This window comes from Seriola dumerili, unplaced genomic scaffold (genome assembly GCF_002260705.1).
Source record: "Seriola dumerili isolate Sdu_G_001 unplaced genomic scaffold, Sdu_1.0 BDQW01000853.1, whole genome shotgun sequence".
Classification (NCBI taxonomy): domain Eukaryota; kingdom Metazoa; phylum Chordata; class Actinopteri; order Carangiformes; family Carangidae; genus Seriola; species Seriola dumerili.
This window is the reverse complement of record NW_019175108.1, coordinates 309076-334542: the sequence shown is the minus strand read 5'-3', so window position 1 is coordinate 334542 and position 25467 is coordinate 309076. Positions and strand designations below refer to the sequence as shown.

General features: G+C 38.0%; 1 protein-coding gene across 1 annotated transcript; it reads right to left on the bottom strand.

The window, feature by feature from the left end:
* Positions 1 to 11577: 11577 nt before the first annotated feature.
* Positions 11578 to 14790, bottom strand: ptges (prostaglandin E synthase). Its single transcript, XM_022766446.1, has 3 exons — positions 14549 to 14790; positions 14368 to 14450; positions 11578 to 12719 (listed from the first exon to the last, which is right to left on the bottom strand). Exons 1-3 carry the CDS (start codon positions 14663 to 14665, stop codon positions 12470 to 12472), a joined length of 450 nt encoding a protein of 149 aa, XP_022622167.1. The 5' UTR covers positions 14666 to 14790; the 3' UTR covers positions 11578 to 12469.
* Between the last annotated feature and the right edge of the window lie 10677 nt (positions 14791 to 25467).

Genomic DNA, 25467 nt, shown 5'->3' with positions numbered 1-25467 from the left:
AGTGTATTTTTAATCACACTATCATTTTAAAACCTCACCTAAAACCCTAAAGATGCATCTGTTTCCTCACCAGCCTCCTCTCCCTCTCTGGTTTGCTGCTGTTCACAAAATAATTTCCTCAAAAATGATCATACAGTTGAACAACAACTGTCTAAAACAATTTTAATAAAAAACTGAACATTATAAACTTCATGAAGGATGACTTACTGCAGGACTGTAACATCAGTTTTAGCTGGATGTTTCTAATAAATTGCCAACTGAGTGTATATTAGTAATTATCAGTTGTATGCACAGACTGCAAAGTGCCTGACTGGAATGAATTGTCTGTGAACTGATTCACCTTGCATCCTAAAGATGCTCTTTAATTTAATAATATAATACATATATTATTATTATCATCATAAGTTTTACCTCTCCCCTTAAAATGTAACACAGTAACAGGTTTACATTGACATTTTAACTGACTTAGGCTACTTTGTACTTTTATCTTTGAACATTTGTACACAGGAATTTTACTTCAACTGTAGTAAAATGTCTTTTCATCAACAGTAGTTAGTGACCTTTGACGTGCTGCAGTCAGTGTGTCATCTCCACTCTCTGGAGTTTCTGTTAATGGTAGCGTTTATTGCTGCTCTGTCTGAACACAGTTAATGTTGTCGTTTTCTTCATCACAGTGACTAACTACCTGCTGTACATTTAAACTCACACCAGTTCAGCTCCAGCTCTCACAGCTCTCTGCTCCTTTTGGCGATTTTCACTAATTCAGTAGTTGTTTACATCCTATTCACATGCTAGTTATTTTTAGCTTAGCAGTTAGCGATAGCTTCTCTCTCTCTCTTGCTCGGTGTGTCTTGGATCAACGGATTAACTAGTTCATCAGAGTGTGGTGTTGTTGTAACTTCAGTGAAGAGGATTGTGAAGTTTATTACATCTTCACTGATGTCTGCTTTCTTACCTTCGACAAACTGCTCTGCTCGTTAACCGCAGCTGCTCTAGTCTATGGTCGTCTGTGTACATAGCAGCCTTCAGCGTGATAGGCTATATCTCGTGACGTATAACCAATCAGATGGTGCAGTGGGCGGGGCATTGCTCCAGATCACAGAGTGGAAACAGCAAATTAGACAGAGACGGCTGCATCAGAGCTAAAGCGCAATCTAAAATTAATTTATTTTATCTGTTATCGGTTTAAAAAAAATAACGATATCGTTGCTAAAAGAGGTGGGTGTAGGCAGGGTCTCATGATAGATGCTATTAAGTTGCATTAGGAAATTGAGACTATCCCCTGTAGTAAAGGAGCCCATAGGCCACCTGTACAAGCAGCTCATTGACTTACAGTTACGTTTCATTGTTAGGCGAATTGTAGTTGCTGTAGTAATTATGACGGGAGCAAAGGAGGAAGTTCAGCAAATACATGATATTCACACAGGAAACTGATAGTCATTATTGTCTCTTTTATCCGTGATCAGTCAACAACCTTAACTTTATTATTGTAACCATGACAAAGTACTTATCGTAACCCAAACTATCAAACATTCAATCTTCAGTTGTTTTTGTGCCTGCACCCAACCAAACCATGACTGTCCCATAAGCTTAACCATGTTTCTTATTGTAATCATGACAATGACTTGCAGCCATATATTATATGTCCATGTTAGGGAATGACTACGGCTGAACTTGAACCGAAGATGTATAGTTCATTGTCAACCCCTTAAACCCATAGGCCCACAAATAAAGCTTTATTTAATCTAATCTAATTTCATTTATTTTTAGTTTAAGAGGAATTCAGAACATTGCAACAGTAAATCTTGTGAACTTTGTCATCCTCAGTTTTCCTGTAGTCATACCTCTGTCAAGTGTCATACGCTCACACAGAAAATGGTCCCAAGCATAGTCCCCACATGATGTTTCTGGCTTTCATTTACCCACAAGTGCATTAAGTGTTTGGCTTTTAACATTACCAGTGTCATTCACAAATAGAAATAATGGACGTAAATATGAATGTCTGATCACAGTATCCATCTTTGATCCGACTCAGGTTGGTCTCTCACAGTCTAAAAGGGACATTTGAGAGATTCATTAAAAAAAAAACCCTCTTTGATTGTGAAAAAGCCTCCATCAAACAAGAAGCAATTTTTTATATGAAATAAATAACAGATAAGAGGAGTCGGGTGGTGGTGGGGGTGGGGTAGTTAAGGATGGGCAACTACAAATGAATAGGAAATGAAAAGAACACAGATCACAGGATTGCAGCCTGTCATATTTTTATTACAAAGAAAATAGAGTGTGTTTAGTATGTGTAGATGTTAAATATAGTTGGCAGTGAATATTTAGCCATTCTTTCTTATGATATGAATATTAAAGTGACTGGGGTTTGAGTTTCAGTCTGCTTGTTCATCCTTTCATTCATTCAGTCCAGTTGTTTCTAATGTTTTGATTCTGCTGTCATATCAGACTCTGCAACTTCCGCCTTGCCTCAGCCCAACCCTTTGGACTTTGTCTACTTAAATTTTTGTTGTTTTATTATCTAAGTAAAACTTTTGCATCTGCCTCCTGTGACAAAAAAGATAGGACAAAAGGAGAATAGGAAAATAATCTAGCAGCTGAAACTTTTCCCTGAGTGAAAGCAGACAGACTTGAGAGCTGTGTCCAACTGCTGCAAGAACAACCTTGACAGAGACAGAACAAGATTCATAGATACAAAAGGACATGTGCATGCGCGCACGCGCACACACACACACACAATCCTGACTTTAGTGCTGGAGTTCCCTCTGGCAAGCCTCATTGATGTGATTCACTCTCATGGATGGGGTCACTGCAGGTGGGTTATTAACTTAAAAAGGCTATCAGGAACAGGAGTCCACTCAGCAGCTCCTCGATGTGAATATTTCAGGGCCTTTGTGGCCTGGTGGGCTGGGCTCGGTCATATTCTCCTAAGGCCATGGGAGGTCGTATCAAACATTCATCATACACAGCTGGGAAAGAAGGAAGACATTAAAAATACAACAGGCTGCAACCAAAAGTCTCCGAGACACAGAGAAGGATGAGATGGACATGTATGTGTCTGTGTGTGTGTGTGTGTGTGTGTGTGTGTGTGTGTGTGTGTGTGTGTGTGTGTGTGTGTGTTTTATTTTTGAGGATTGATGGATAGGACTGCAAGGATTTTGTTTGGACACATATGTGTCTGTGTGTGTGTGTAGACAGGCAGTTCAAAAATGAACATGGAAGGATTTTAATAATTCAAAAACCTTAAACCCTTCTGGGTTTTACAAAACATCAAATCCTGTGATGCCTCAGGTCACTTATAAAAAAACAACAAAGAATTGACACACTGTATAATGCACTGACTGAGACTGGAAACCAAAGGGATTTATTTGAAACAAAGGGGAAAGAAATGTAAATATACAAATACAGACAACAGTATTCTTTTAGACAAAATGATGTGAACACTTACCAAAGTGTGTTGTTATATTGCAGTAGATTTTTCTACTGCTTTCTGTGGCGTTTACTCCTTTCATAGCATTGAAACCCACACTCATCAAAGTGATCAATGATTTACTGCTTCCTGATGACCCTGGTTATTGTTCTGTTTTGATGCTGCTTGATTTGAGTTCAACGTTTGACAGTGAATTTAAATCAACAGTTTAATAAAGTGGGTTTGCATTGATTGGCTTGATTGGTTTTGCTTCTACCTTTTATGACAGAGGTTCACGTCTGTCTGCCTCACCTGTGGTGTCCCCCAAGGGTCAATTTTAGGTCCTCTTCAATTTTCAGTAATTTCATAAACATAGCATTCATTTTCGTGTCAATGCTGATTATACACAACTCTCAAATATGGTGGCACTGCAAATCTGTCTTCAAGCCTGGATTCATACTTCTGCATTAAGGGGTTGCATTGTACATGTGGCGGCTACATGCATAAACCCAGGAGGTGAGCATTTGTTGACATCCTCAGAAATGTCAGGGTTATGGAGGCCACAGACATATCCTTGTAGGGACAGCAAGAGCTGTAACTGACTGCTTGTGTTTCCCCCTAAAAAGCAGCATTATTTTCTCCTTTTTTTGTGACATACATATATAAAGTATATATACATATATATAGAAAAAACATTTTCATTGTAGACTCACCCCCTGTAGTCTCATTTCTATCACAGTGAATTAAACAATGTAAAGACTGCGACCGTATGGAATATTCCCATAATCAGTGAGGAAAGACAACAAACCTTTCCACTGTTGCTTGTGCCACAAGGTGAATTACAGTCTGTATGCACAGTTATATGGGAATCAGTATGTTCTTTTATTTGCCACCCCCTACAGTTCCTCTGCCTCAGTCAGCTGAGGACAGTTGCTAATATTAAATTATTTTTACAGGTCTTGAGACAGTAGTCCATGTTTTTATTTCCTCTCATTTTGACTGCTGTAATTCTCTTTGCTCCGGCCTGTATCATCAGTTAATAGCTCGCTCATCAAAAAGAGCAAAGTCAGGGGAATCAGATAGCATTAGTTTTAGAATTGATTTGAAGATTTTGTTACTAGGTTTTAAAGGTTTGCACAGTCAAGCACCTACTTGAATTGTTAATGCCTTGTGAACAGCAGTGCAACCTTGACATCCTCAGGCAGGGGTCTCCTGGTAGTTCCAACCCCTCACTTTGTTACTCGGGGTCACTGAGCCCTTTCAGTTCATGCCCCTCACTTCCAAAAACTCATTTTTAATTAATTCCTTCATTTTAAATTTCATTATTTGTATGCTTCCTGTTGTTTTTGTGTTTTATGATTTTATTCTATCTTCTGTCTTTAAAAAATTCTCATTATTTTAGAATATTTGTATTGCTCACTCTCGCTGTGAATATAAGATATCCCTAAATCAAATGGATTTATGTCAACTACCTGTAAAGCAACATAATAACATGTAATATGAAAGGGTTTGTGTTCATTATTTGTTGGCACGGAGACAACCATCTGCCCTGACTTGGCATGGGGCCACAATTAAGACCTTATTGCCATGGTGCTGCTCAGGAGTGAGGGTGGGGCTTGTGGGTAAAACATCTTTTCACTGTTGGCACATTATGTCCATAATAGCACATATATGCATAACAGTTATTATAAAATTAAGTTTTATATTAATTACAAAATTAAATATGTCATACACTTTAATTGCTACAGATCACTGTAGACCTTTAGCATAGCAGGTGAAATAACATTTTATTCAGGTGTCCCAGTCAGCCATGTGACGGCCAGCATCCACCAGCCGTGCCACAGCCAACAGACGCCATGTGTTTGACAAGTAAAACTGTTCACCTTGAGAAAGGTCGGTACACAATTCTTCTTTATATTACAGATATCACATTAATGAATAATTGAATTCTTTGTTATTTTGTGAAGGAAATTAAGTTAATACTTGGATCGATTGTGAATTGACTGGTTATTCCTCTCAGCTATAGTTACAATGCAGATTAAGATGATTAAATATAAAATAATTTATTAAATAATATGATATAATTCTGAGAGAAGACATTCTCCTGTAGAATGTGAATTTCTACTTTTGATATTTTGCTGAAAAAAATCCTGTTCTTTTTCTTGAGATTTTTAATACAGGACTTTTACTTGTAATCGAGTATTTCTACAGTGTGGTACTACCGTTACTTTAGTAACAGTATCTTACCACTGACATGGACTCCTCCACTACATCCATGTTCCTCTGTTTAACAGCCGATCTGTATGTGGTGCGGGGGGCTGTGAATTATAATCTGAAAACAGACACTGGTACTTGCACTGCAAAATTCTGAAAAACAAATGTTACATGTAAATGTGTTCTCAAAAGATAAAATGAAACTGAAAAAAACGGATTTTCTACAGTTTGTGCTGTAAAATTATGAATGTAGGTCTTGAAACAAGAACAAGGACAAAATATTATCACACAGGTGCACAGACTGCACTCCATCCATGAGGAGTCCCTCACTCCTCCCTGCCTGGTATCTCTGTGGCATTTCTCTGGGCCAGTTGGCACCCTGCTGAGCTGACAACACCAATGTGTCACTCCAGTGTGTGTGTGTGTGTGTGTGTGTGTGTGTGTGTGTGTGTGTGTGTGTGTGTGTGTGTGTGTGTGTGTGTGTGTGTGTGTGTGTGTGTGTGTGTGTGTATGTGTGAGAGAGAGAGAGTGCGTGGGTGTCTGGACATACAATTGACTGAGAGAGACAGAAACGGGGAAGCAGAGGGGAAGTGAGGCAGGGTTCAATCAATCACAGTTCATATGAGCACACACTGAGTTTTACACGCTCAGTTATGACACTCTATACAGTATACTATACAGTATATATGTATAAATATATATATATATATATATACATATACATAGTATTCAATGTATCAAAACTGAGGCATACCTTTCAGAGATTGTCGGACATTATTCTATTCTGCGTTCTGTCCTGGCATCGAATTATTTTAAAATGCCAGGCAGAAAATAACAATGTCTGACCTGTTTTTCTGTATGCGACACACAAAGACAAGCTAACCGTGTGCACAGCAGTGGTGTGTGTGTTCGTGTAAGAGTGTATGTGTGTGGCTGTCTGAACCAGCTGAACCCTGTTGTGTCTGAGTTGGACGACTGCTGGGCATGGAACATGGCTGCCTATTTTAGACTGACTAACCAGTCACCTAATTTAAGATTAGTAACCTTGCTAGTGGCATGGCTGTATAGGGATGTTTGTTGGTCAACTACCTTGGTCCAGATGAAAATATTTCAACAACTTTTGGATGGATTGGCATGAAATTTTGTACAGACATTCATGTTCCCCAGAAGGTTAATCCAAATGACTTTGATGATCCCCTGACATTTCCTCTAATGCCGCCAGAAGGTCAAAACTCTTTGGATCGAGTGAAATATCTCAACATCTACCCAATCGATTGGCACAAAACTTGGAACAGACATTCATGGTTCCCAGCAGAGGCATCCCAGTTACTTTGATGAGGCCGTGGAGTGAAATGTCTCAACATTTAAATCATTATGAGCTGTTGACATTAGCATTTAGCTCAGATCACCACTGTGCTTAGGCACGTCCTCATGGAGCATGGCTGAAGAAAATGTACAGGTTAAGGAAGCTGACTTAAAGCTTTAAAAAGGCAACACATACGAAAGAACAGATTGTTCTCACCATGCAGACATCTCTCTGTTAGCTCTGTTAAGATTCACTGCATTTGGTACAAGGAGCTTTCCTGTTTGCTTTCTTTGTTAGTCATTTATAAAGCTTGTCATATTTCTTTAGGCTGGCACTCGCAGAGCAGGAGAGACCAAGTCAATAGCCTCCCTCCCTAACAATCTAATCTACACTTTACTAAGTGATCTCCTGCTGAGACTGAGAAAGGGAAGGTATTATTGGCAGTAGCGAGGTTAAATTGCTTTTTGGTAACGATCCCAGGAGGCATTAGCTCTTTTTTTGGTTATAAAAAGGAGAGAGGTTTAACAACTATGGTAGGAAAAAAATGTGCATTGGAGCAGTGAAGCGTGGTGCAAAATTACAGGGAAATTCTCAGATGATGCAGCAAAAAACAGGGAGTAATGTTTCCTAATGTCACCTGTTTGTTTTTAGTTTAGAAGAAGAGACAGCTATTCAGCATCTTGCAGATGACAGTGCAGGAGAGGCTTTGCTATAGTTAGACTGATAGCTCCCTCTTGTGGTCATTATGGAGATAGAGACAAAGGTTGTCCTGTTGAGGTAAATACTACCATGTTCTCTTAAGAGACAATTTGTTGAAGTGTATTTTTTAGCATAGATACATGACTCATAGTAACGCATCATCAGCAGGTGCTTGTAAAATATTTCACTCCATTTTAGTGAGTTGTAATTTGATGCAGTGGCAGATAGATATGGTAGTGGCTGTGGACGGTAATGTTGGATATCGCAACAACTATTGGATGGATCGTAGAGAAATTTTGTTCTGACATCCATGTTTCCCACAGGATGAATCCTGCTGACTCTGCAATAAATTCTGCACTGACATTCATAGAGGAGGAAGCCTGTCGACTGATGATTCTTCACATTTGTGGTTTCAGTGAAATGTCTCAATAACACTTTGATGGATTGGATACAGACACTCACATTACCCACAGGATGAATTTGCAGTAACCTTGGTGATCCCCTGACTTGTCATCTAGCACCATCATCAGTCTGTAGACTGTCTTGCTTTTACATAATTTGTCTTTTCTTGGAGATAAAAGTGGTGTGCGGTTTCGCTATAAGCCTAAGATTTATGGTTTTGTTAAAAAAGGTTATCAAATAAAATTTTAACAATCAGTTCCAAAGGCAATTGGAAGCCCGCCTGATGACGCAATGACTTGTGAGGTAAGATGTTCAAATCCTGGCAGCAGGAGTTTGAAGAAGCTGCATAGAGGAAAGCTATGTTGACTGATGAAAGCAGGGTGCTGAATTTTAAACACTGATGATGATGATGAGATGCACTGTAAACAGACCACATTTCATACACATCCAACCTGTAAAGCGATAACTGGTGTCATTTCTTTACCACTGAGTTTATTGTAATCGTTCAGTCCATTTGCTGGCACTGTTCACATGAGGCATCAAGAAGTGAACATTTTTCTCTAACCACTTTGCTGATAAAATAAATTCAAAGACCGAATTGCAAATGAAAATGTGGAATGCAGAAATTGCATTAGTCTTTTTAAATGAACCCCCCACATTAAGAGCTACTAAAGACATAAGACATATGTCATTCTGAAAAAAAGGCTTGCTTTCATCAGTCAGGCTACTGAAGTTATATAGCTGACATTACTTTGAGACACTAGGTTACCTCATTAACCACATAATCTGCAGTAGCTGTGTAGTGTACATCCTAACAGGTCTCATCCAGATTTTTAATTGGATATAAAGCTTAAGATTTGAAACTCTTACATTTTGGTGTAAGAAATTACACAAACATTTTATGGCCACACAGCATCAGAGCAACATTAATGATTTTACACATTGTAAAGGTTCTCCCTTTGGTTTCTAACTTTAGAGGACAGTGCTGAGTGTTATTATTATATTCACAAATCTGTTCTTTGGCACAGCAATAAGAAATGGTTAAAATATAGTGTCCCATCCTCAAAGCATCTGTTGCAGAGAAATAACAGGCTAAAATTATAAGTCATGATAGAAGTCTATTGGGGACTTTCTTAAGAAAATCATGTAAACTTGAAAATTAAAGTAGGTGGTTACAGTTGAGTGTTTATATTTCTCCAAATGAAAGAAAGCGCACACACAGATTATACCATATTATCTTGAATGAAGCAACAAACAATTCTAAATCAACATCAGTACATCAATACATTCTCACTCTAAATATATAATCATGTGAGAACTAACAAAGGAGATTACATGTACTACTTAACAACAAAATAAACATGATCTGAGGAAATATAATGATATAAACTCACTCGACGCACTCAGGAACAACGGTGAAATGATAGAGGGAAGCGGCTCAGGTGAAGGGCGAACAGAGAAGAAGCTCAGGACACAGAACAAAGAACACTCAAGGCACCTGTGTGAGCTGCCCAGGTAGCACACCTGTTCTCCTGCTGCTCATCAGTCCAGCAAAGCAGAGAAAATTAAAAAAGAAAATGTTGTAATACAATTTTCATTTTCATTTTCACATACTCATGTGGGCGTTCTATGACCACATGAAAATGAAAATTGAAAAGCTATTGACAATTGATTTTCAAAGGCTTAAGTGACTCTTTTATCATTTTACCATCTTAGCTCATCTTACTTCACCTGGTGAAGTTTGTATATTTTATCGTCTTTATGTACATCTGATTTCTCTTTTTGCTATTTTTAGTTCTTTCTTTCACCTGACCGTTTCATTGCTTTCTGTTCAGTAACACATTTTCTGTGTTCGGGAGCTTTATTGTCTGTGTGTGACAGAAAGGTAATTGATGCCAAGCTCCTGAGTTTCAGTCTCACCTCTGACAGATCTTCAAAATTCTCAAACCTTTCATCACTGAACTGTTCATGACATGATGGAGGGATTTCTCAAGGCTAAAATTATACTCACTTCACTATTTTCCACTCATTTCTCTGTGTCTGTCTCTGTAATATTTACAGTAATTTAAAAAAATAATAATAATTTAAAAGAATGTAAAAAAAAATTAGGAGTTTGAGTGTGATTATGCAGAAAGCCACAGTTAGTCCCTGCAGAAAGTCAAAATTGCACAAACCACAGGTTTGTTTCAATACTGTCTGTGTGTGGCCACGAGGTGGAGCTAAGTAATGGTATAATTGCACTATGATGAAACCACAAAAAAAATGTGCTTTGCCCCAGTTTATTGCTTGTTAAATTTCTGGCTCTCACCACTCTGTTTCTTTATTGTAGGAGCCAGATGACCCTGCACCCTGTGAACAATAGACCACCCTATCCAACATAAACTGATCTCCTAACAGGGACCAGCCAGGGGCAACCAAAACAGAGCTTTTGTAAGAGTCATCACCTGATCTGCCATGAAATAAAAGTTATTTTTATGTAGCCATACATTTCCGGTTACTCAGCAAGTTTAACTACATTGCGGTCTGTGATTTGTGTGTGTGTGTGTGTGTGTGTGTGTGTGTGTGTGTGTGTGTGTGTGTGTGTGTGTGTGTGTGTGTGTGTGGTGTGTGTGTGTGTGTGTGTGTGTATGTGTGTGTGTGTGTGTGTGTGAGAGAGAGTCAGCTCCCTGTGAGTTCATTGGGTGAAAAAGTGAGTGGCAAAGAGAGGAAATGTGAGGAGTAATAGGATAGAGGACGTGTGTCTCGTTTCCATTTTCCCCTGAGGGCACAGGCAGGTTGAGACGACCACACCACTGACGCTTACAAAGGACAGACACACCCCTCTCTCTGGCATGTTAATAGCTTTATGTTTCACCCAGATCATATATAGTGTTGAGGCCCATTCATTCAAAGCAAAGGATTTACCAGTCCTTCCATGCTCTCTGGGCTTGTTATATTTCTATTGTTTAGAGGGTAAAAACTATAATCACAAAACATTCCTGCTTTGTAATTTCAAGCTGAGTCATCAGTCATCACTCGTAGGAAAATCACTGCAAATGGAATTACTAGGATTACATCATGTTGGAAAATTATCTCTTCTCGCCAAATACAAATCACACAGGAGAGAGTGAAAGAACTGAGCAACAGATGATGTGAAAACATGGGAAAACAGAACCTTTCGCTCATAACGCAGCAAGTGATTTGAACCGGTTGACACACACACACACACACACACACACCACACCATACGTACTGTAATCGTGTTCAGTGTGAATGCATGACTGAGCCCCCTAAGGTCTCTCAGTACGTCTATAATGTTCCCCAGCCCTATCCATCCCCACAGGATACAACAGAGAACACAGCACAGTCGAAAGATCTTACATAATAGGTAAAGGAATGCTGGAGCTTTGCCGCAGACTTCTGGATCGTCTCACTCTCACACACAAAGTGGGGCCCTTTCCCCTTCACACTGGAACACGCTGTCTTTGCACAAGCAGGCAAAGTCAACAATGATCCCCTGAATAAATCACTGAATTGACAAACCATTAAGTACAGCATGGCACAGTTTGGTTGTGGTTTGTTTTATTGGCTACAAAAAGTGTATCCAGTGAATCAAAAACATCACTATGTACAATAAACTGAAGAATAAATTATTATTGCAATACTTTAAAAACGGTTTTGAAATGTGTTTTCACAGATAAAATTAAATACTAGACATCAGAACACCTACTCCACTGCTTTTTATGTTCTTTCTTTCCCTGCAAGTTGTTGTAAAGATTCATTTCTCAGTCCAAAACCTCTTTCTTCTTCCTTAGGAACTTGAGAGACAGTTTTGACTCTCACAGTAAAAATATATAAATATTCCACTGGAGCGGTATTAAAATCTTATAACACATAATTAGTCATCATGCCAGGATCCACTTTATGCTTTTGTTGAAGGTAGCATGCAAAAAAATGTTAACACAACAGATGGAGTATCCACACAGGAAACCACAGTGGATACAACACCACATGAATGGTAGTCTGTGTTGTGTGTAAACACAAAAAGGGGGCAGGCATCAACATACTGTACAGTGCAGTGCTGAAAAATGTTCCCGTGGCTTGAGGCAAATGTCTACAACTGTCAGTCAGTGAGTTTCTAAGTCCAACCTTCATTTGCATTTTAAATACACCAGTACAAGTACAGTACAAATTGGCAACTTCAATTAACTTTTAAAACATCGTCACATTTGTAAATAAAACAACAGAAAATACTGACAAATTCTCACAACACCCAGCGGTGTTGTAATCGCACACCTTGGCAATATATTGCACTCCCACTGACATTCTCGTCTCTCACGCTCTCCCTCCCTGGAGGCTTCTCACTATCTTCCTCCTGCTTTTTTTCTGACACAGGTTGCAAATTGTAACCGACACCTTTACGAGCCAGAAGACTTCAGTCCCTCATCTCTGGATATTTAGGCGTACGCCGCAACTGCCATGAGAATCTGCACAGCCATGGAGACGCACGGTATCTGCGCCACGGTGTAGGCCAGAGAGCGGGTGGGCGCTCGAAGGGCCGACAAGTAAGCGACGGTGTGCAGCATGCGGCCGAGGAAGAAGACGAGGAAGTGGAGGCGGGCCACAGCCAGCGAAGGTCCAGTCAGGGAGTAGATGGCACCAAGGAAGAGGAAGGGGAAGATGTTCTCCATGTCGTTAGTGTGAGCTCTGTCGGAGAGAGGAGATTCAGTCACACTCACGTACAGAGTCTGACCACGGACACACACGTCTGCTTCTCATAGCCTGTAATGTTGTGACTCAGTGAAGTGATGACACTCTATAAGACATTCCTCAATTATTCCAGTTACTCATTAGAATTTGAGATTATTTCTGCAAAGTCGGTCGTCTGAAGGGTGACAGGACGTCTAAGTAAACATTACTCATCACTTTCAGTCAGTCTGCTAGTCTCACATGCATCATACAACAGCAGGCGTCTGAACATGATGGGTTGAGGAGACAGATACCTTACAACATTAAGTGAGAAGGGAGAGCTAAGGAATCCCAACAGGCATACAGGCACAGAGTGGTAAATAATAAAGACATAATAAAACAAAGAGCAAGAGTTAAACAACTGATTCATACTCATTTAGTTTTTTACTTAACAGCCATGTGAATTTCCTGCTTCCTCTCCACCCACAGGATTCAACTTTATAATAATATTAATCCTGGCAATCTGCCCTCTTAACAATTCTTGCAGAAAGAGTACATTATGGGAGAGGTGAATAGACTTGCAGACTATTTTAGCACAATGTTGTAGCATGACTAAGTCACCACTGAGATTTACTTTTTTTACTAGTAGAAAAAAATCTGCTTTCCTCACTACTGTCATGGATCATGACAAGTTAAAACAAAGCTCAGCAAAATTACCACAGGCTGCCAAAATAAAACACATGGTCTGACTAAAGAGCTGCATCTAAATGGAAAAATTTAACTCACAGAAACACAGAAAAAAAATATCCTTTTATAATTACAGGGAAATTGACATTTGCAGGAAATATCCAAGTGAGATTCGTTTTTCTTTTCATTATTTTTATCATTTGGCACATGCATGTTGGTAAAATGAACCAAAGCCAAAGAAATCCCAGAAGCTTCACCAAAACCAGTGAACAGTCAGTGTGAATAAACTTGTTTCCTTTTAACACAAGCTTTTCCTAAACAGATACACAATAATAATCATGATAGAAATATCCTAATTTAGAAACAGTAGGGAAAGAAGTGAACAGCCGTTCTGATGCTATCAGTGGTGGAAAGTAACAAAGCACATTTATGCACTTTTACTGAACATAAGCACAAATTTGAAGTAATGCACTTTACTTGGGTATTTTCATTTAATGCCAACAACTGTACTTTTAGTCCACTACAATTCTACTCTTTAGTTCACTTTCTTTGAAACCTTTAAGCTACTTTACAAATTAACGTTTCACATATGATGAACTCATAAAAAATTATAGCATTGTTATGGATTAAGCCACTAAACAGTATGTAAAATATACCCTAACCAAAGATGGTAGTTAAGTTTTACTGCATCAATGACAATCCAATGATATACTGTGGTGAATACCATACTGTTTAGGCCTACTGTCAGTACATTTTGCTCCTGATACTTATACTTGAGTAACATTTTCGATGCAGGACTGTCAGTCGTCACAGAGTATTACTGCCACTTCTATTTATTAAGATTTAGATTAAACAAATGTTTGAATAATCTAGTCAAATCTAGCCAAAAAAATAACAGTTGGTGTTTTTTTTCTCATTGTTATAATCTATAAATAAGTAAATAAGTATTTCTTTCACAGTAAAAGCCCTCTGCTCTCACCTCCGGCATCTTTCCACATATGGATCCTCTCTGTGATACTGTAAACCTCCGTGTCTCAGCGCGTCCTCAGGGTTGGCAAAAGCCTTTCAGGAAAGAAAAACAAACTTTTCATCAGTGAACAGTGAATATTATGTTGCTGTCACTGCTGTTGTCCTTAATTCTTTATTAATCACGGACTCACCTTTTTACGGAGCCTCACTTGTCCCGTTATTATCGCTATAATGTACATTTTTATCACCAGCAGGACACCGTAGAAAACAAAACAGGAGAAAACCTCGTTCCTTATCATGACTGCCATCTCGGTTTGAACGATGCTTTCCTGAAGTGAGTTGCAGGGAGGAGATGCTGTTTGCGTAACACAAGCTGCTGAAAGTGAGAGTGAATCCGAGGGGAAATCTTTTTTGTACTGTCGGCGATGCCTCCACCCACTCAGGTTAATCAGAAGAAGCGGAAATGTTTCATTCACGTGTCCATGAATTCTGGAGTGTGAGTGGGATGCCTTGAGAAATTCCTTGGTAGCCTGCGTCAAAAACTCGTTCCCTGTGGGCATAAAGTCACTATTGCAACAAAGTAAAAGTTCCCATAGAGGACTTTCTAGTTTTCTAGTTGTTATCGTGTTTTCAGCTGACTGTTTGTCTGCGGGATTTCGCAAAAAGTACTGAACCGATTTGCATTAAACGTGGTGGAGGGATGGGACACGGACCAGGGAAGAACCCGTTCAATTTTGGTTAAAGAGGCAGATCCTGGAACTTTTAACATTGTGAGACGTTAATGTGCATTTTGATACATTTCAATCAATTTCTCTGATCTCTGGATCTTGATGTAAAAAAAAAAAAAAATCAAAATACAAATACAAATACAAATACAAATATTTATGGTGTTGAACTCTGGTTTTGTACAGTTTGTTGCAGATCCAGATGATAATCTGATGATAGTTTGGATCTCACAGATGTGTAGGATTGTTCGGCTTTGGCAGAGGTATGCTCTCTTCTAGTTCCTGATGTGAGCAGCATTTTATTGTTGTGCATGTACAGGTGGAGTAAAGTTGAACTACTTTTCATATTGAAGGGTGTCATTTTAAAATCTCATCAGTTTTCTGTGTAGAATCATAATCTGAAAAGTTACAAGAAATTATAGATGATAGTAGGAGTAACAGGTACAGTATTTCCCTCTGAAATGTAGTGTATAGTAGCATAAAGTAGTTGAATAAAGTATTAACTTCAAAACTGTACTTAAGCGCCTAATCATACAGGCCCAGGTGTCCTTGAACCAGGTACGTGTGAAGAGTCTTAACCTTTCTTGTTGGAAAGTCAATCAAACAACTATAAACATGCATAAAACGACCACAAAGAGACACACTAAAAAGATTTAACCAAAAAGAGATGTCTTTCAAACGACCCCTCCTCCAAATTCATAATAAATCTTTTTAATGAAGTGTGTGTAATGCCAGTAACAATAAAACTAAACTCCAATTATCTCCTTCTAATGAGTCAGAGACCAACTTTTGTACTTCCAGCCAGCATGTCTTATCATTTGCGTATTTTGGTGTGTGTGTTTTGGCTGTTGGCAAAACAAGCTGTGAGGCTGGGTGGAAAACAAGGAACATTTTCATCTATCTCAGCTCAGGTGCGAGTGGTGCCTCGATCCTGCACCCTAGTTGCTCAACACCACAATCTGACATCATTTTAAGTGGTACAGTATGAGTACTGTTCTTAAACTTAATATGTAATTTGTTATAGATTAAACTACAAGTATCCTCGACCAATGACAACAGTAAAATGCTACTTCAGCATTACTTCCACATATAATGATATTACAGAAACAGAAGCTGTTTGTTTGCATAACAAATATGTCGACTTGATGCTGATGAAACCTACATACTTTTACTTAAGGACAGAGTTGGAGGAAGTCTTCGGATCCTTTACCTTCCTATGTAAAAGTACAGAAGTATTATCAGGTAAATCTCATCTTTCATAACGGTACATTATAATGTTTAGTATATTATTGTCAGCAGGCAGCATTTTTTATGTTGTAGGTTGAGGTGGAGCTAGTTTTAATCAATACAAACAGTATCTTGTTGCAGATAACGATTAATCAGATTTTATAAACTGACTACCTGAGTACCTTCACTTGCAATAGATTCATTTCACATTGTTGTATTGCTACTTTTACTTATATAAAAGATCTGAATATATCTTCCACCACTGGATATCAGGGTAATGACATTCTTCTAAAAACAACCCCTGCAGAAAGATTGATCTAATTTTAAGATAAAACAACATCACTCACACCCTATTTCTCTTCAACACCAATCAATACATTTATTGCACATTTCCTGTGTATATCATCTTGTTTATGTTTGTATGATGACTCCTCCTGGACAAGTGTCAGCCATCAGTCCCCTGAGTTTGCCAGTCCAAGGTGAGCGAGCTGCCTGAGCTGGTGTCGTCACAGCAGTCCTCAGCGTCAGAGAAGGAGGACATGTAGTGCAGGCCTGTCACTCTGTGGTAGCCTCCCTGGAGCATCTGTGGGTACGCGGTGAGCTCCATGGCCCTGCGGCCCGTCCTGCTCACTCTCACAGTCCACATGTCAACCAGCTGGGAACACATGGCACAGCCCATGGTGTGTGCAAACAGGTCAGGAGACAGATTACACAGATACACACAGTTCCTTACACATTCACACAGACGTCAGTATGCACAGTCATCCTCGCTCCATGTAATTCACCAGGAAGCAAGAAACATTTCATTAATAAAGACACCTATGACACAGAAATATATTTACATATACTGAGATCTAATATTTACATGTACCTTTAACAAACAACTGTATTTGTAATATATTGTTAGAATATATTTGCAGGATATCACAGTACATACCAGTTGTTGCTGTTTCATACATTGTTAAAACATGACCACATACTTTCCATATATCTGCCAGCTATATCTAAGTATAAGGAGAAAAAGTTAGATAGATATGTGGTCATTTTATTTAACATAACATTCATGTAAATGCAAATAAACTGACACGTATGAGCATCATTTAATGAATATAAACAGGCTTTTAGTTAGATTAAAAAATTTTTAATTTTTTCTCATTGCACTGTATGTATTGTATTTTATTATGGTACTGTGTATTTTCACTTGACTTTAAAAGTATGTTATAAATAAAGGATATTACTATTATTATTATTATTATTACTATAAATATAGGAATGGCTAAATGTATTTTAACATGGAATTGTTATTTTTGTTATTATATTTGTTCAGAAAGAGAAAATCTCAGAGTTTTGCAGTCTGACTCTGTAGGGTAAAACACTGACTGATTCCTTGCCAAAGCCTGTGAGTAAGTGTTTCCCTACGATATGTTTATCAGGATTTTCCTTTCTTTTTTTTTTTTCTAAAGGCTTGCAGCAAATAAAATAGACAAGCAGGGAAAGGGAGGTAACAGCACAAAGAGGGCAGCAACTGATCGAGTTCGGTCCTGTTTTTTCAAAGAAACCAAAACACCACAGCAGTCTTACATCCAGCCCTGCCTGTAGGGCTCGATGAGGGTAACCTGGAGTTAAAAGGTCATGGAGTCATAAAAAGTTTGTCTGTCTCAGGGTGTTCTCCGTCTCTCAGAGCTGCCAGACACGGCATGTAAATATTTACAGAGGTTGGCTTTTGCAAAAGCCGCTGAGCTAGAGTTCACAGAGAGAGGAGCTGAATCAGTGTGCACCAGACTCTCCAGCAAATCTTCTTTCAGTCCAGGAGAAAACTCATCTGGTGACTCGCTCCCTTGACGATGCTGCAGCACTTTGATTCAGCTTTAGCTGGCTGCAGAATCCCTGCAGGACCTGTTTACAGTGGCCAACACCACTTTGATTAATGAATCACTTCCTGTGTCATGTTATTCATCTTCTCTTCAGCTTGATACATATATATTTAATACATGCCTGTGGAAAGAAATAGATAGGAAGTCAGTGGCAGATTCCACTGTCACTATTCAAAACAAGTTAAAGGACAAAATGTTGTTTTCTTGTCACAGTCAATCAATCAAACTTTATTTGTATAGCAGCTTTCATACAAGTAAGTGAAGTTCAGTCTACTTTAAAAGTGACTGACAAGCTGATAATAAGACAGTACAAATGTAAAGTACGAATGCACACTTGAAATAAAAATTAAAAAATATAATATGTGAATAGAACCATTAAATTAATAGAAATAGATTAAAAACAATACAATAGATAACGGAAAATAAATAGGAGAGAACAATGTGTTTTAAAACATGAATACAATAAAAATAAATGATGAAATAAAATAAATAATGGCCAAAAAATATTCAAGGCAGATTTTAAGACAGCAACATTTCGAGCCACTGCAAGCATGTCAGACAAGAGGGGCGCTGCCAACATAAAGTGGTTTAAAAAACAAAACCGAAAAACATGTCTTTGATTTAGGTGTTATGTGTTTTCTCATTCTGGTTTTAGTCAGCACACGACAACAGGTTTCTGAATCAGCTGTTACTGATTTGCGCATCTTGTGACAAACATCTATTTTAACTTTCTGAACACGGCAGGCGAGTAGTAACTGAGGTAAAATGGGGGAACCCATTCAAGTGGTCATAATTTTGGGATATTAAAAATGTATGTGTACACCAGGCAGAGTTCAGTTCGTTCTGACAGCTCTAGCAATAAACAGAGATCACTCCCACAAGAATTATTTTAGCTGATGACATTACCATTCACATTCCATGTGTTGAACAACAAACTGTGGTTGTTGCGTGCTCTGTACAATCAGTCAGCATTTTTAAAACAGTTTCAAAGCTTCAAGGGAATCACTGCAACTAATTTCTCCTTCTGAAGAGGCCGTTCTCATATTGGCACACACATTTCCATGCATAATTGGTATTTATTACAGTCAATTAATACAGCTCTCAACCTGGCCTCCTAAATCTGTCATCTGACCTTCACCGTGTAAAGCACATGTAAGAATGGAATGAGTTTAATGATGAGGGAGGAAAGGACAAGTCGTCTGCTGCTACTTGCCACACCCATCACATCCCAGTGAATGGACACAGCAGGGGCGACCCTCTTCGAGCCGGCCTCTCACTCCCCTGCTGTCCTGCATTCTCACTGTATTGTTATCTGCTGATTTAATATTCAATGGTCTATAAAACTACAGCTATGGGATATTCAATTATTCATCAATATATCTGGTGTCTTCTGAAATGCATCCTGCACAGCGTAAAAAAGTAAGCATCCCGCCTTCACTGTAACCTTCATGTCGGTAATCTATAACCATGTCAGTGCTGTGTGTTTGCATCCAAGCTCAGACACACACGCACAGTGCAAGAAACAAGCCAGTGTCTTTTGTGGATGGATGCTGCGGATACATGTGTGTGTGTGTGTGTGTGTGTGTGTGTGTGTGTGTGTGTGTGTGTGTATGTGTCTGCATGTGGAAGTCAATCCCCTGGCACAGTTTTCATTTTCATTTTTGGCTCTTACCTGAATTGTACAGTGTGTCTGTTCTCCTGTCTTCAAGAATGCTCAGTACGTGCATCATATCCTCTCAGCAGCCCGGTGTGTTTTTCCTCTCGGTCTGCCTCTGTCTGGACTGGATACAGCTCAGCATACGTATGGGACTCGAGATGACATCACAGCTGCTCACTTAAGAGTTGCTTCCTCTCTCTCAGATTAAAACTCATGTATAGTTAGCTATATTTCTTCATTGGACAACAAATAGACAACATCTCATCCTTATAGCTGCCTTTAGATCAAAACTATAAATGAGTAGTGATGATGCTGAAGTCAGAGTATCAAGGAAAGTATTAAATCTGCATAAATATTATTTATCTGGGCATGTCTAATAATGCACCTATTTTAAAGCATAGCATATGCAAGCAAGCTTAGCATAAAGACTGGAAACAGGGAAACAGCCTGGCTTTGCCAAAAAAGTACACACAATTTTACATTTCATTTTTTGTACAGATAAAAAAAAAATAAAACGATGTAATGTGTTAATTAGTGAGCAAGTGGACATGTTACCTTTGGACAGAACCTGGAAAACTGTTTCCCTCATTTCCAGTCTCTGTGCTCAGTTAACAGTCTCCTGGCTCTAGCTTCATATTTAATAAACATGAGAGCATATTGAGCTTCTCATCGGACTCATGGCAAGACAGTAGATAAACATCCAATGACCACTGAAGTAAACCAACAAGTGTGGTTTAAAATATTTATCTTAAAACCGTTGTCAGTATCTGTTTTTCCTGGATCTAGTTAGACTTTTGTTTTTTTTTAATCATAGCAAAGAAAAACACATGGAGATCAAAGACCAGGCAATTTTAATCATTCAACCAGTCATGATTAATTACATCAGTTATACAGACATTAAGACATCCCATTGAATTGAGTTCAACCACTTAAATTCCTGTGTTTCAAAGCGTCACCATTATCATGACCACAACAGCCACACACTGTAAAATATAGGGGAAAACATGAGCGAGTGACATCCTGTTGTGCTGTGTGCGGGCTGATATAACTGATGAATTCTTACCAACCACAGCAATGCAATGTTTTTTCCAGTGAAATGAAAATCTCACACGCATAGCTACGTGCTGTAACACAAGCAAACAAACTCACAGTTGGGGATGAGTAATTACCACTCGACATTTCTTAACACTGCAATATAAGAAGCTGCACTGCCCCTGTTTAACTGTCAGCTGTCCAAACTCTTACGTGTTCTCTTTGATAATAGAGCTAAGATTGCACAAAGCTTTGTCTTTTTTTTTTTTTTTTTTGTCATTGCACTTACTCCCCCAAAAGGTATCTAAACATAGCACACATACAGTATATACCCACAGTATTCCTATTAACATTACGTCTTGTAGATATAGTCTGGACACATGTGAAAAAAAACTAATGCTACAAAACTGTTAAAGACACATGAATAAATCATTAATCTCTTTGGACACATCAGCAAACGAAACAGGGAGACATGGATGAAGATAGGCCAGAATAAAGTTAATAGACATGGCTGGTGTTTGACATGTCATAGCTGGAAATTTTCAGGTGAAATTAATATTAATGGTGGCCGACGTCCATTTAGCTTTTAGTCCATTTTAGTGCTGGGCAGTTCAGGTGGGTATGGCAGCTTTGAGCCTCAACTGCAGATTTAGGGTATAATATAATTGAAATAATTGACTAGTGAACATAGTTGAACATTTAGCAGCTAAAGAGCCAGATATTTCCCCTGTGAGTTGGTAGAGACCAAAAACAGAGCTAAAAGAGAGCTAATATTGCACTTATATTCGCCACATGGCCAGAAACACAACTCCAAATGAATGATAATGTTGCTTTGTACCTGCTGGATGTGTAAGCAGTGGTTTGTGATATCAACTTTAACAGTGATGATATGTCAGTTTCCGCTGCGCCCGAGAAGACGAAAAATATATCAATTATTGCAGGTTTAACTTTGAAAAAAAAAAAAAGAAAAAAAAAAACTTAGCTAAAAAAACTGGTAGAATAAGAAATGTTGACAAACAATTCAACACAGAAATCAATTTGCAATGTTGGCTTCTGGCGTTAGTTCATAAAGACAGTTTAGAGAATCAAAAACCAACTGCAATCGACTCTTCACTTCTTACAAACTCCACGGCTGCCTTCCTTCTATTTAGGTTTTCTGATGTCCTGTTAAATGGCTCAGTTACACTGACAGTTAAATTTAATATAGCGATTGCTAGTAGCATTAGCCACACCTGTGCTTTTTGTGCTATGACAAGTCAAAATATCTGTGGTGAAAAGTCTATTACAAAACCTTTGGGCATTTTGGTTTACTCTCTCTGATTGCCTTGTTGGATATATGCCAGGGGGATCTTGAAGATGCTCTCCTGATAATTACACTTATATTATCTGCTGACAGTCTGTAACTGTTGGACTTTATCAGATTAAATATGTTTCACAAGTCTATCTTGTTTGCCCTGGAATCTCTTAGCTGTTCACGACACAAAATAGAAGACGAGGAAGAGAATAAGCTAACACTGAAGCTATGTAGAATATAAACTAATTCTGATGCTTCATTTTGAGGCTGAGCTTTTTTTATCTAAGTGAACAACTTCTTTTACATCTCTAAAATAAATAGATTATTTATTATTTTTATTTAATTTATCTTAATTTATTATTTTTTAGATTATTTTGGGAGTTAGATGAGAAGATTGATACCACTCTCGTATCTGTATGCAGCCTTGCAAAGGCAGAAAGCAGCAACGTTTTTTAAAAAAGGCTTTGAAGTTAAGCCTCTTTAAGCCAAACTGTGTAACACATATAAGTTATAAAACCTTACTTACTATTTTATGCTTGTTATAATTTATTATCACAGACTTTGCATTAAACCTGAGAAGGCACACTAGACATTGCACTCTATGTTTGGACAAGCTTAAGGGAAAAGCAGTATCTACAAACAAAATGTGTCTTCTCTCTACATCAGCTAGTTGAGTAAATTAATGTTGATATAAATACATTTGAATATGTAATTTAAGGAAATGTCACTAGTCAGAGACTGCAGAAACGGCAGTTACAGCTACTCTGCTAACCTAGGCTAATTACCACGACTAGCTTGTTTTTTCTCCACTATGATAAGATCTATCAACTGCCTTATTCATGCAGTAAAACAAACCCAAATATTTAGAGATTGGAGCATCAGAATTGCTCTTTGCTCCTTCAATTACAGGAAATGGGAGAGAGTGGATACATTATCTTTGGCTAAAACTACCTCAGCAGCTATCTTACTAGCTGGAGTGTAGTCTCTGCAGATTGGTTTTTTATCCCTGTTCTCCAGGTCTTGCAAATTAAACATGCTATTTTTCCAACAAATTACATATCTCTATGACATAATGATTTTTATATTTACCGTACAGACATGAGAGTGGTATCTAACTCTGGGGAAGAAAGCTAATAAGCGTATAATTACCAAAATGTCAAACAATTCCTTTAACAACAACTTTCACATCTTTAAATTAACAGGCAATTTGAATACCCCTCTGAGTTCATGTTCATTACACGTGTCATGTAATTGAGTTCAATTTTTTTGATCAATGTCACCTTTTTGGACTGATCTTACGATGAAATACAGCTGGGAGATTTAATGGCACAGAATGAAATAGACCTTTCTCACAGAAGAACATTGCATTCACATAAGAAAAACATTTTGGCGACCTTATCTTGTAATTATGACTTCTGTGTATCATAAATATGACTTACTACCTCATAATTACAGGACAAAATCAGGTGGAACCACTTCAACCTTTGCTCACAATTTGCGAGACCCATTACTCGTTATTGAGTAAGATACAGGTATCATAAGATACACATTTTTCTTTCTTTTGTGAATGCAGTGCATGTCTGTACTTTCTTTAGTCAAGGTGGATGAAAATGTACTGCAGCCCCTGCACACCCACGCAGGTGTTTTCACTTCAGGTGGCTGACCGGTGCTTAGGTTGAAGAATGTTTATATATTTATACCAGGTCAACAAACACCATGAACTAGTTACAATGTAGAGGGTGTAACTTTACCATACTAACAGTAGAGTGAGGGAGCGGTCAATCAAGTGTTGTCTGTACATGCCCACACAGTCGAAATTGGGCAAAATATGTAAAAAAAAAAAAAAAAACACACCTGTGCAGGTGCACTGTGGGCGTGTGAGGGCTTGAAGGCACTGTATTCCAAGATAGGATGACTGTATTGCGGAACATCAGATATCATATTATCATATTCTTCAAATTTCAGGTTTTAATTAGTTTTTCTATATTTCAGATTGAATTGCTCTAATGCTGCTTAAAAAAAAAAACAGTAGAAAAAAGCAAAATGTAAGGATTAATGTTTCCTTACGTGAGTACTACATGGCATCTAAAGATGTGTTCAGCACATTTGGCATTGAAAACTACAGGTTTTTGCTTCTCATCTGTTTATAAATAGACTTGGAGGCGCTGCACTGTCACTCACTTGTATTTATTAACTTGTCTTGTTGCTGTTTAGACTGGTAATAGCTGAGAAGCTTATTTATTCAAGTAGATCTCCCACTGATTGACATTCTTCTCTGACAGTCAAATAAGTATGATTGCTAAGTTAAAATTGACTGATAATCAAAAAGATTTTAAAACTGTTTATTAACTGTGCATTGGTACTTTATGTGATATGGCTTATGGGATTTTACCATCAAACAGTGAATGTGATGGTTTGGTACACACAACCTTGTTTGCGAGAAAACCAGCTTCCTCGCAAGGTCAGTGAATGTAAATTGACAATAAATTAATAATTTTTCATCAAATACTATCTTTTATTTTTATAAACAGTATAAATTAATTGTCATATTTGAAAAGAAATTCATTTAGCTGAAAAATAATAATCTAATTTTTCCTAGTTTTGGCTTTCAAAATTTCTGTGTATTTATGAGTACATTTATTATATTAAAGCACACGGAAAGGTACAATCTACACAACAACATGTAATATCTCTAATCGATGATTAAAACTTAATTGCAGCAATTAACTAAATATGAGTTGGTGTTAGAAGCTGTATGAACTGTCTTAAATGTTGTACAATTGCACAACATATTTGCTTACCAGTCTAATCAGTTTGAAATAAAACAGATAAAAAGAGACAAGATGAGTGCAAGATTTGAATCAGTTTTTCTTGACGCAGAACGCTGTGGATAGGAGCCCATTTTGAGTCATCACTTCCTGTGTGACTATTCAACCTTTACTGCAGAATCTAATCTGAGTAAACAAACCACGGTGCCTCAATTAGTGAAGACAGGTGATTTTTTTTTAAATAAAATCTTAAAAAGCATCTTCAACAGTGACGCATAAATATTTTTACTGTAATATAATTGCCTCTTAGTACACAATCCCTCCCACAGGGTACAGCTTCATTTTTCTGATCACCTGACAAACCAACATGTACAATTATGGCATTATGTACAAATAAGTGAATGTATTTGATCAATGAAATAGTATCATAAATGACCTCACTGCTTTAACTTGTCTGATTTTGTGCATGTTGTGCTAGTTATTATTTGAGATGATTTCTTTCTTGTTAAATTGTAACATGGTGGAAAAATAAA

Bases quoted from the DNA above. Each gene is read 5' to 3' on its own strand.
- ptges (XM_022766446.1), bottom strand. From the start codon at position 14,665: ATGGCAGTCATGATAAGGAACGAGGTTTTCTCCTGTTTTGTTTTCTAC. The intron at 14,451-14,548 runs GTGAGTCCGTGA...CTTTCCTGAAAG, and splicing joins AAGTGAGGCTCCGTAAAAAG to GCTTTTGCCAACCCTGAGGA. The intron at 12,720-14,367 runs GTGAGAGCAGAG...TCTCTCCGACAG, and splicing joins TATGTGGAAAGATGCCGGAG to AGCTCACACTAACGACATGG.